The sequence below is a fragment of the Bubalus bubalis genome, chromosome 1 (genome assembly GCF_019923935.1).
Source record: "Bubalus bubalis isolate 160015118507 breed Murrah chromosome 1, NDDB_SH_1, whole genome shotgun sequence".
NCBI lineage: Eukaryota > Metazoa > Chordata > Mammalia > Artiodactyla > Bovidae > Bubalus > Bubalus bubalis.
The window spans coordinates 131,742,294-131,754,504 of NC_059157.1; the positions used below are offsets into that span (position 1 = coordinate 131,742,294).

A 12,211-nucleotide genomic window follows, 5' to 3' on the forward strand; every position below is an offset into this window, starting at 1 on the left:
GGGGAAAAAAGCAACAGATAGTGAACTATTGGATTAGCAAAATTAATTGATCCTCAGGATGCCATGGTAGGGGTTTCCCTGGAGGCTTTCGGTAAAGAATCTGCCTGCAATGCGGGAGACCTGGCTTCGATCTCTGGGTTGGGAAGATCCCCTGGAGAAGGGACCGGCTACCCATTCCAGTATTCTGGCCTAGAGAATGCCATGGACAGAGGAGCCTGACAGGCTATAGTCCATTGGGTAGCAAAGAGTTGGACACAACTGAGCGACTTTCACTTTCACATGCAGTGGTAGAGAGTATTCCAGCCAAAGAACACCCCCTCATTGCAGAAAGCATAGTTTGAGACCTGTATCTTAGTTTAGGTTCTGTCTGGTTCCGTCCAGTTACCCCTTCACTTCAGGGAGCTTCAGTTTATTATCTAGGAACTGAAAGGATTAAATTAGTTCACTGTTTTGTCCTTTCCAGTTCTGAGAAGCTCTACAACACAGGGCATAAACTCAAACACCTATCGGTGCCAAGTAGGTAATCCAAATGAGTTAATTGACGTGTTGGCCATTCTAGATCTCCTTTTTTGAGATTAGGAAACAATACAAGTTTTTGTGCGGAATTAAAGATTTTACACATGTTAACAAATGAAAATGTAAAGAAAATAAAGGTGTAGGAACTCTGCGCTGCAAGTCAGCCACCTCTGCGCAGCTCACGTATGCGGTTAGCTAAGATTGTAAGCTGGAAGACCAGAAGTTAAAACAGACGAGGATCAAAACATCCAGCAATGTTTCCAGGGAGTTAATTCTGCTTCAAAATCCCTGTTTACTTCAGTCTACCGAGATTTCACCTACGAATGAAACTCAAACGCCACTTGAACATTCTTTTCGTCAGCTTTCATCTGCCGCCTGGCGCAGTGAGGATCCGTGCCTTGCGGGCCCCGGGAGACCGCAGGCACCGGAGTTTACAGCCCCCGGACTCGAGCTGCACGTTGAAGGACTGTTATGCCGGCACCTGGCAACCCCAAGGAACCTCGGCTGCTACTGCTGCTGCTAAGTCGCTTCAGTCGTGTCCGACTCTGTGCGACCCCATAGACGGCAGCCCAACAGGCTCCCCCGTCCATGGGATTCTCCAGGCAAAAACACTGGAGTGGGCTGCCATTTCCTTCTCCAATGCATGAAAGTGAAAAGTGAAAGTGAAGTCGCTCAGTCGTGTCCAACTCTGTGCGACCCCGTGGACTGCGGCCCACCGGGCTCCTCCGTCCACGGGATTTTCCGGGCAAGAGGACTGGAGTGGGGTGCCATTGCCTTCTCCGAAGGAACCTCTGTAAGAGTAAATTGATTCTCTTCCCTGGATGCTCAAGAAGTTGCCCTGGATTCAGGGACAGTGTTCTCGACCGGAAGTTTTGCCTCAGGACCTGAGCGCTTCCGGTTTGGTAACTAAGGGCGCGAAACGGTTGCTAGAGCTCGGGTAGCAACTACTCCGGAGCTTTGCGAGTTCCTGGGGTTGCCTCAGGTGCCGCTCACGGGTGAAATGAGAAGGTGGCTCTTTCTTCTGCACTTTTTCTGAGGTCCCCTATCTATTTGTCATCATGAGTAGTGAATTCCTGGCGGAGCTGCGCTGGGAGGATGGGTTCGCTATCCCGGTGGCGAACGAGGAGAACAAGACACTGGAAGAGCAGGTAAGGATCAGGTGAAGAAGGCGAGGTGGGCGGGCGAGGGGAGAGGGGGCCTTTGGGGGAACTTTTCTGGTTGGCAGAAATACCCAAACTCTTTTATTTCTCTCGTTCCTTCCCTAATGCCATCTTTTCTCGGTTTACCTCTTCGGTACCATCTCTTTCTTTGCTCACCTGCTAGCCCTTTTCGGTTCTTGCTAAGCGTTGAAATCAGTCAATCCTTTGAAACGATAATTGGTATACACGACTATAAAGTTTGAATCTTTGCTCCCTCCTCTTCCACTTCTTGCATTCATTTGCAACCTCCTGAGTAGTAGAGGAAAAAAGCGCCGGCATTTTCCTGCCTCAGAATTAAGCGCGGTTTGCAAAGTGACTTCTGAGATTTGCGTAGCAACAGTTATTTGCGGATGTTTGTAAACAAAACACGTATGGTTGTCTTTTCTTTTTGAGTTTCTTCCTATGATATTTGAAGTGACCCGAGGAGATGTTTTCAAGAGGGATGTTCTAGTAAGTATGTACAGTGTGCAGTTTATAGCTTTTCAAAGTGAGGATTAAGTTGTCACAGAACGGTATAAAAATATTTTACGTTGCAAGGGCGTATTTGGGGGATTCCCTGGTGGCTCAGCGGTAAAGAATTCGCCTGCCAATGTAGAAGAGGCTGTTCCATCCCTGGGTCCAGAAGATCCCATGGAGAAGCAATAGCAACCCACTCCAGTATTCTTGCCTGAGAAATCCTTCCGTGGACAGAGAAGCCTGCTGTGTGTAGTTCATGGGGGTCGCAAAGAGTCGGACAGGACTTAAGTGACTGAACAACAACAAAGGAGTATTTTAACCAGCTTGCAACCAAAGCATGGTAGTTGTTAAAAATAAAAACTGTAACCAGATCAGGAAACTTTTAAAGACCTTGAGCAGTCAGTCTAAAGTTCCATCACATGGCAATGTGTTGTGTGGAAGAGTCCAAGAAGAACCTATGATGCTTACACTGCTTTAGAGAATGGAAGACAAGGTCTTCTCTCCTCTGAGAAATGAAAATGAAAATCCTCCGCTCTGCTTCTTGAAAATATATTTTTAAAAATATTCTTATTTATTTACTTATATCTAACTAGATGGTTTCAGATTTTGCTTTTTAAGTGAAGAACTACATTAGGAAATATAAGAGATCTAGCACTGAATACTGAGGAATAATAATGTTAATAAGTATCCAGTCCTGGGTTCAGATCCTGTATATCAGCATTGAGTCAGTTTCTTCTTATGTAAACTGGAGATAAGTAAAATAATCATTTCACAAGGTTGTTATACTGCTCTAAGGACATTAATATAGGTTAAGTTCCATTAAAATGTTCTTTTTGGGTATTATTGCCATAATAAGTCTTACAGGATTTTAAATACTTATTACTTGAATTAGCTATTTTTAAAAATATTAAAGAATAATGAGGACCATAATCATGTCACCTAATAAACTCTGATATTAAAAAAGCAACTCTTGAAAGTTTAAAATATTCAAACAGAAGAGAAGGGTATAAAATAAAAAATACAAGATATTCTCTCCCCAGCATACTCACTGTTGACCATAGATATGACTATCATGGCTTTAAACAAATATCCTAGACATCATGATCTACAGGTATATAGACAAAAAAGACAGGAGTATTATAAAAATAAGATCCTATTACATGTGCTATTTTTAGCATAGAAATTTAATTTTACTTGTGTTTAAGAGGAGAAAATGAAAGAAATTGTTGACTATCAGTGAGTGTTACTTGGTTATAAGAGACAGTGGTTGCAAAAAAATTTTTGTAACATTAAGAAAAACTAAATAAGAAAAATGAAATCGTTAAATTAAGTGTTTCTAAAAATTTCTTTGCTTCATTTGTAGACAGTATGAGTTGACTCCCTGATCTTTCATTTTACATCTTTGAAATGAAGAGATTAGCCCTCCTACCCTTTCTGCTACCTTCTTTTCTCCATTAAAAATAGTGGGTTTATTATTTTTATATTATCAAGGTTTATTTTATTTGCATTCTATTCAATGCTCTTAATTTACTACAAGTGTTTAGTCTTAATTTTATATTTAATATGATTTAATGGTCTTTTATACAGCTACTTTACTAAGTTTATCTTATTTTGAAGTTTTCACTTTTGATTCATCTTTTGACTGGTTGGATGCTGTTCATGTGTGATTGTTTCAAAAAGGGCCCACAGTCTGTGCTTTGCCAGTCTGGTTCCTTGCACTGCCTGCTTTAACTTTATATTCCTTAAATCATAGTATTGGATCATCAGGATACTCTCTCTCTGCCTTACTACTTCCTCCTGGAATCCTGTGTTTCCCAAAGTGGACTGTTTTTCCAAAAGCCTATTTCCCAGCTGTTAACTTGTGAATTCACTTTATTCCTTTACTTGGTTGATGGTCTATTTCCTACATCATATATCTCCATTTTTTCTTGAGTCATTCCCTTATTTTGATGAGCTACTTTCTTGTGTCTCCCTAAGAAGTTGTCTATGTGAGGCAAACACTCTGAATCTGAAAATATTTTTATTTATCTTCACATTTGATGGTAATTTAGCTGGATAGAAAATCCTAGGTTAAAAATAAAATTTCCACAGAATTTATCAAGAATTTTGCCCTATTGTCTTTCAAGCAGTGTTGATGGTGAATAATCTTACATTAAAATGATTTCCAGGTCTTATTTTTTTAAATTCATTTCCATTTCTTTGTAGGTTACTTTTTCATTTTCTGGAAGCTTTTAGAGTTTTGTTTCATCTTTACATAGCAGTTTTAATTTTGGCAACTATATCAATCATATTTTTAATTTTCAGGTTATGTGCTTGTTGTTTTTTTGTGTCACATGGTCTTGTTTTAGGAGTATATTATCAATTACAATCTAAGTGTGTATGTATGTGTGTGTCTTTAGTTCTTGTCTTTTTTGTCCTGAATTATCTGTTTTCTTTGGAATCTTTTTATCCTGATGTCCCATACATTATGTAAATTTTCAATAAGTAGCTGGTGGTCCTTGCATATCCTTTTATATTTAAGAAAGAGGCAGTAAAATGTTGTTTGGGAGCTCTATGGGGAAGGAATTATCAAGTTGTGGAGAATTAATCATTATGCTTTAATTTGAAAAGCAGATTCTTTTGCTTTGGGTTAATTATGCAATGATAAAAGTCATAATTGACAAAGAAAAGTGATAAAGTACCAAACAACACAACAGCCAAATACATAAAAGTAAAAGCTATTATAAATGCTAGTAAACCTTGACAAAAATATGCAGTGAGGTACTTCAATATCTGGACTTCCCAGGTGGTGCAGCGGTAAAGAATCTGCCTGCCAATGCAGGAGACACAAGAAACCCAGATTTAATCCCTGGGTTGGGAAGATCTCCAGAGTAGAAAATAAAAACATGTTCCAGTATTCTTGCCGGAAAAATTCCGTGTACAAAGGAACCTGGTGTGCTACAGTCTATGTGGTCACAAAGAGTGGGACATGACTGAGTGACTGAGCGTGCGTGCGCGCGCACACACACACACACACACACACTAGACAAAAATAAAGATATATAATATATGAATAACACAACAAAAGTAAAAACAAAGAGAACATACATCCTTTAAGTATAATATGTTCATAAAACATTTACAAAGGTACATTGTGTACTAGACCAGAGCAAAAACCTAAAAATGAATGATTAACCTTAAATACAGTATGCTAAGTGAAATAAGCTGGACACATAAGGACAAATATGTGATGTGGTTTGGTAAGGTATGATTACCAAAGGTATGATTCCACCTATATGAGGTAACCTAGAGTAGTCAAATTCATAGACATAAAGTAGAATGGTGATTTCCAGGGGCTGGAGATAAAGAGGATGTGGGGTTAGTATTTAATGGATACAGAATTTCAGTTTGGAAGGATGAAAAATTTTTGGAAATGGATGGTAGTGATGGTTGTACAACGTGTGGATATACATAATGCCATTGTACTAATATACACTGAAAAATGTTTAAAATGGTACATTTTATGCTATATGTATTTACAACAATTAAAAATTAATGATAAAAATTTTATAGGTCACATTTTATGATCATAAGCCAACAGAATTAATAATAAACAGTTTAAAAGATTACTCTCCATTATTACGGACTGAATGTTTGTGTTCCTCTCCCAGTAATTCATATGCTGAAGCCCTAACTCCCAATGTGACAGTCTTTAGAGGTGGGGTCTTTGGGAGGCAATTAGGTTTAGATGTGGTCTAGATGGGGTGGGGACTGGGATTAGTGTTCTTATAAAAAGAGGAAGGAGATCTGGAAAAAGTTGATCCTCATGCCAGTCACCAGAAGGGTAGTATCAAAGAATCTGCTAACCATCGGACAATTGCACTCATCTCCCATGCTAGTAAGGTCATGCTTAAAATCTTACATGCTGGGCTTCAGCATTATGCAAACCAAGAACTTCCAGATGTCCAAGTGGGTTTAGAAAAGGAAGAGGAACTAGAAATCAAATTGCCAACATTTGCTGGATTATAGAGAAAGCAAGGGAATTTCAGAAAAACATCTATCTCTATTTCATCGACCATGCTAAAGCCTTTAACTGTATGGATCATGACACACTGTGGAAAGCTCTTAGAGAGATGGGAATACCAGACCATCTTACCTACCTCTTGAGGAACCTGTATGTGGGTCAAGAAGCAACAGTTAGAACCCTGTATAGAACACAACTGATTGGTTCAAGATTGAGAAAGGAGTATGACAGGGCTGTCTGCTGTCACCTGTTTATTTAACCTATACGCTGAGCATATCATGAGAAATGCTGGGCTGGGTGAATTATAAACTGAAATCAAGATAAGGAGGACTTCAACAACCTCAGATATGTGCTAATGGCAGAAAGCAAAGAGGAACTAAAGAGCCTCTTGATGAGGGTGAAGGAGGAGAGTGATAAGCTGGCTTAAGACTAAATATTAAAAAAACTAAGATCATGGCATCCGGCCCCATTACTGCGTGGCAAATAGAGGGGGAAAATGTGGAAGTAGTGATAGATTTCCTCTTGTTGGGCTCCAAAATCACTGCAGACAGTGACTGCAGCCATGAACTCAGAAGATGTTTGCTTTTTGGCAGGAAAGCAATGACAAACCTAGACAGTGTGTTGAAAAACAGACATTACTCTGCTGACAAAGGTCTGTATAGTCTAGGCTATGGTCTTTCCAGTGGTCACATACGGTTGTGAAAGCTGGACCATAAAGAAGGCAGAATGTCAAAGAATTTATACCTTCAAACTGTGGTACTGGAGAAAACACTTATACGTCCCTTGGACTGCAAGGAGATCAAACCAGTCAATCTTAAGGGAGATCAACCCTGAATATTCACTGTAAGGACTGTTGCTGAAGCTGAAGCTCCAGTATTTTGGTCATCTCATGTGAACGGACAACTCTTAGGAAAAGTCCCTGTTGCTGGGAAAGATTGAGAGCAGAAGGAGAAGAGGGTATCAGAGTGTGAAATGCCAGGATGGCATCACTGATACAATGAATATGAGTTTGGGCAAACTCCGAGAGATGATGAGGGACAGGGAAGCCTGGTGTGCTGCAGTTCATGGGGTTGCAAATAGATGGACATGACTGGATGACTGAACAGTCAGAAGAGTAAGAGAGACCGTGGTCTTTAGAGGTAGGGCCTTTGGGAGTTCTAGATAGGCGGGGAGGGCTCCAATACTTTGGTCACCGGATGCAAAGAGCCAATTCATTGGAAAAGACCCTGATGCCCTGATACTGGGAAAGATTGAGGGCAGGAGGAGAAGGGGACAACAGAGGATGAGATGGTTGGATGGCATCATCAACTCAATGGATTTGAGTTTGAGCAAGCTCTGGGAGATAGTGAAGGACAGGGAAGCCTGACATGCTGCAGTCCATGGGGTTGCAAAGAGTTGGACATAACTGAGCCACTGAACAATGACAACAAGATATAGGGGAGAGGGGATTGCACTGGGATTAGTGCTCTTGTAAGAAGAGAAAGAGAGACCAGGGCTCTTTCTGTCATGTGAGGGCACAGTGAGAAGGCAGTCATTTGCAAGTCAGGAAGAAAAATTTCAGTGAAACCAAGTTGACTGGTGCTTTGATCTTGGACCTCCTAGCCTCCATAATCATGAGAAATAAACTTCCATTGTTTTAGCCACCCAGTCTATGATTTTTTGTTATGGCAGTCTGAGCTGACTAAGATAGACATCTTAAATGCTTAGGCAAGTTTCTCAGAAATATATTCTGAATTGTTGTTGTTGTTCAGTCACCCAGTCATGTCCAACTCTTTGTCTGCCCTTGGATTGTAACACGCCAGGCTTCCCTGCCCCTCAGCACCTGGATATCTTTATATTAAAGAGGAATTGAAAGTGACAAAAATCACCTTTTAGAAAACAGTAAAAGGAAACTACTTTGTACCCACATCCATGTGTTCTCATTCATGTCCAGCCCTTTGGACCTCATGGACTGTAGCCCACCAGGCTCCTCTGTCCATGGAATGAAAAACAGCAAAAATCTTAGAGAAAACTTGTAGTTTTAAATTCCTTTATATTTAAATCAGTGTCTTAGCTTGGTTGCTATACTGAAACAACATAGACTCAATAAAAAACAGAAATTTATTTCTCAAAATTTTGAGGGCTAGAAGTCAATATCAGGGTGCCATATTAGGTGAATATATTGGGCGAGAGCTCTCTTTCTAGCCTGTAGATGGCTGCCTTCTGGCTGTGTTCTCACATGGCTAAGATAGAGTGAGTTCTGGTCTTTCTTCCTCTTCTTCAGTTCAGTTCTGTATCTCAGTCGTGTCCGACTCTTTGTGACCCCATGAATCACAGCAGCCAGGCCTCCCTGTCCATCATCAACTCCCAGAGTTTACTCAAATTCATGTCCATCGAGTCTGTGATGCCATCCAGCCATCTCATCCTCTGTCGTCCCCTTCTCCTCCTGCCCCCAATCCCTCCCAGCTTCAGAGTCTTTTCCAATGAGTCAACTCTTCACATGAGGTGGCCAAAGTATTGGAGTTTCAGCTTTAGCATCATTCCTTCCAATGAACACCCAGGGCTGATCTCCTTCAGAATTGACTGGTTGGATCTCCTTGCAGTCCAAGGGACTCTCAAGAGTCTTCTCCAATACCACAGTTCAAAAGCATCAATTCTTCGGCACTCAGCTTTCTTCACAGTCCAACTCTAACATCCATACATGACCACTGGAAAACCCATAGCCTTGACTAGATGGACCTTTGTTGGCAAAGTAATGTCTCTGCTTTTGAATATGCTATCTAGGTTGGTCATAACTTTTCTTCCAAGGAGTAAGCGTCTTTTAATTTCATGGCTGCAGTCACCATCTGCAGTGATTTTGGAGCTCCAAAAAATTAAGTCTGACACTGTTTCCACTGTTTCCCCATCTATTTCCCAGGAAGTGATGGGACCAGATGCCATGATCTTCGTTTTCTGAATGTTGAGCTTTAAGCCAAATTTTTCACTCTCCTCTTCACTTTCTGCCATAAGGGTCATGTCATCTGCATATCTGAGGTTATTGATATTTCTCCCAGCAATCTTGATGCCAGCTTGTGCCTCTTCCAGCCCAGTGTTTCTCATGATGTACTCTGCATAGAAGTTAAATAAGCAGGTGACAATCTATAGCCTTGACGTACTCCTTTTCCTATTTGGAACCAGTCTGTTGTTCCATGTCTAGTTCTAACTGTTGCTTCCTGACCTGCATATAGGTCTCTCAAGAGGCAGGTCAGGTGGTCTGGTATTCCCATGTCTTTCAGAATTTTCCACAGTTTATTGTGATCCACAGAGTCAAAGGCTTTGGCATAGTCAATAAAGCAGAAATAGATGTTTTTCTGGAACTCTCTTGCTTTTTTGATGATCCAGTGAATGTTGGCAATTTGATCTCTGTTTCCTCTGCCTTTTCTAAAACCAGCTGGAACATCTGAAAGTTCACGGTTCATGTATTATGGTGCTAATTTTCCCATGGTTATCTCTAAATCACAACAGTATCTTATAACATTTAAAAGATCAGTAGATTTTAGAAATTCAAATGGATATTGAAAGAAGCAAAGTAAATGAAAATTTTATTTTCTTTTGATATTATATTTTTAATATGGTAAAAACTTAGGACTTTGGTTGATCATAACATTTATTATTTACAGTTATCAAAGCTGCAAGATGAAAGGTCAAGCATGCAAGATCAGCTACGTGACTATGAAGATCGAATTAATGCTATGACTTCTCACTTCAAAAATGTTAAGCAAGAGTTCTTGTTTACCCAGGTACAATACTGATTGAAATTCACATTGAGTGTATCATGTGTAGTCATGGAACATTTCACATTGCATTTACATCTGTGATTTGATTTTAGAGATATAATAAGAAAGTTTCACATAACTAAATGATTATGAACATAAGCTTAAACCTGAAAGTAGGTAGAAAAAAAGATTTTTAGGAACTCTACTGCCACCAAATTCAAGGAACAATTAATTCATCAGGAGATAGCATCATTCAGACACTCTGATATAATATTAGGCAGCTGATTATATGAGAAGGGTGCAGTGGCAGCAGTGCAGAGAAATGATGGCCTCAGCAGAAACAGATTAATAAAACGTTACAATAGAGTTTCTGTCTACTTTAAAATTTTTCAGCACAACTTCCTGGAGTGATTTTGAGAGGAGGCAAACTGTCAACACACTTCAGTAGTCCTAAGGACACCACAGTATTTTAGCATAGTTTAAGGACTGAATTTTATAATAACAATCCTGAGATAATAGAAAAGTTAATTTATGTTCAGGAAGCCCAGGTGACTAGGGACAGTACAATGCATTTTAGAAATATTAGTACAAACAATAAAAATTAAAACTTAGAGTAATTAAGTAAGCATCTGTTTTATGGACAGTCTATTCATGTGAAGAATCTCTTTCCCTGATGATGCCCAGAAAATTCAAAAGCTCTGTAAATCAGCATTGGAGACTTTACTAGCTTCTCTCTCAAACTTTTTTTTTTTTAAGTACATCTACGTTTCTATGAAGAAATATGTAATTCTTAAAACTGAACAAGTCTTGTTTCTAATACCAATTTATAATTAATATAGATAAGTAACTATTTCATGGGTTTTTACAAGTCTCATTAGAAAGCTATAAATTTATTGAACTTTTAAAAACAATCCCATAAAATTAAAAATAAGGAGAAAAAAAATAAAAATAAAAACAATCCCAAGATTTTGGAATCCTAATGTGATTTAGTAATTAATAAACAGTTTAGGATAACTTCTTTTCCTCAAGTTATTAAACCACTGAGTTGGGGATTTGAGAAGCAGAGATCGTCTTAAGGTGTATTTCATTATAGTCAAACTTCAAGTAGGCTAATAGAGATGAAAGACAATAAACTTCCTTCACCACTAACAGCCTTAATAATGTAAAAACAATACCACTGGTGATAATTTTGAAGTCCTAAAAGATCAGTAGGCAACAAATACAATTTTATTAAGTAAAACAACCCAAAGGCATCATTGTATGTTAACATACTCTAAGGCATATTTACAACCATCACTGTTTACATAATTATTTTAAAAGTATTTCTCTTAATTGGATATGTGGTCAATTCTTATAAGCATACCATTTCCTAAGTATTTTAATATTAATTTCTTATTTTTAAATAAATGAATTATATCTTTTAAAGTCTCAGTATATAAACTTTGGTTTTCAACAGTTTCCCTAGACCAGAATAAAACTGCTGACAACATTTTTTCCTAGCACATTCCATGAACTGTCTTTCTCACAACTAGTAAGCAGCACTGCCTACACTGAATCACAAAATCTAATGTGCACGTTTCAGAGAAGTGGAATTAATAATAGGTCATCTAAGCATTTTGTGGGAACTTTGTTATTTTTTGTCTAGTTTTAGAGTTATTTTATAATTTTAAAATGTAAAGAGTCTTTCTCTTTTGTATGTTATTCTGTAGTCTCTTTGCAAAGCCAGGGATCATGAGATTGAAAGTGAAGAACATTTTAAGATGATTGCTGAAAGAGAACTGGGACGAGTGAAGGATGAAATTCAACGACTGGAAAATGAGATAACTTCAATACGGGAAAAAAAAAATGATAAGGAAGTATGTGTTGAACTGTTACCTAAAATTTTGTGCAATTGCTCCTTCTCCCTTCAGCAAATAAACGTTGATTTTTTTTTTTTTTTTCTGTATGGGAAAGACATTTAGTTTCCTGACGTTTACTTATGTTGTTTTTTGGACACTGAAAGTCACATGGAGCTGTGATTTAAATCAACAATGATAGAATATTACATTTATTTTCTCAGTGTTCGCTTACGAAATAGTCATTGAGCCTTACAATATGTGAGGTACCCTGCTGTCTGCCTATTACACCATACTAGGCATAATTTATTTATAAGTGTTACATTTTAAAAATCTACATTTAAAAAGTCACTTATAATTTTGAATTTCATTTTTCAGTCAGAATTTTTACCTTTCATATTATCAACCTGTGACTCTAATATTAAAGTACTATAATCTGTTTTTCTCTTTTCCTTAGCTTTTAGTTAC

At 38.5% G+C, this 12,211-nt stretch overlaps 1 protein-coding gene across 1 annotated transcript in view; it reads left to right on the plus strand.

Moving 5' to 3' along the window:
• Nucleotides 1-1,275: 1,275 nt before the first annotated feature.
• CCDC39 (coiled-coil domain containing 39) overlaps nucleotides 1,276-12,211 on the plus strand; it is a 52,209-nt gene continuing 41,273 nt past the window's right edge. Inside the window, exons 1-3 of the mRNA XM_006050989.4 lie at nucleotides 1,276-1,664; nucleotides 9,813-9,932; nucleotides 11,618-11,764. Coding sequence (XP_006051051.3) covers nucleotides 1,575-1,664; nucleotides 9,813-9,932; nucleotides 11,618-11,764 — 357 coding nt within the window. The 5' untranslated portion in view covers nucleotides 1,276-1,574. The remainder of the gene's footprint in view (nucleotides 1,665-9,812; nucleotides 9,933-11,617; nucleotides 11,765-12,211) is intronic.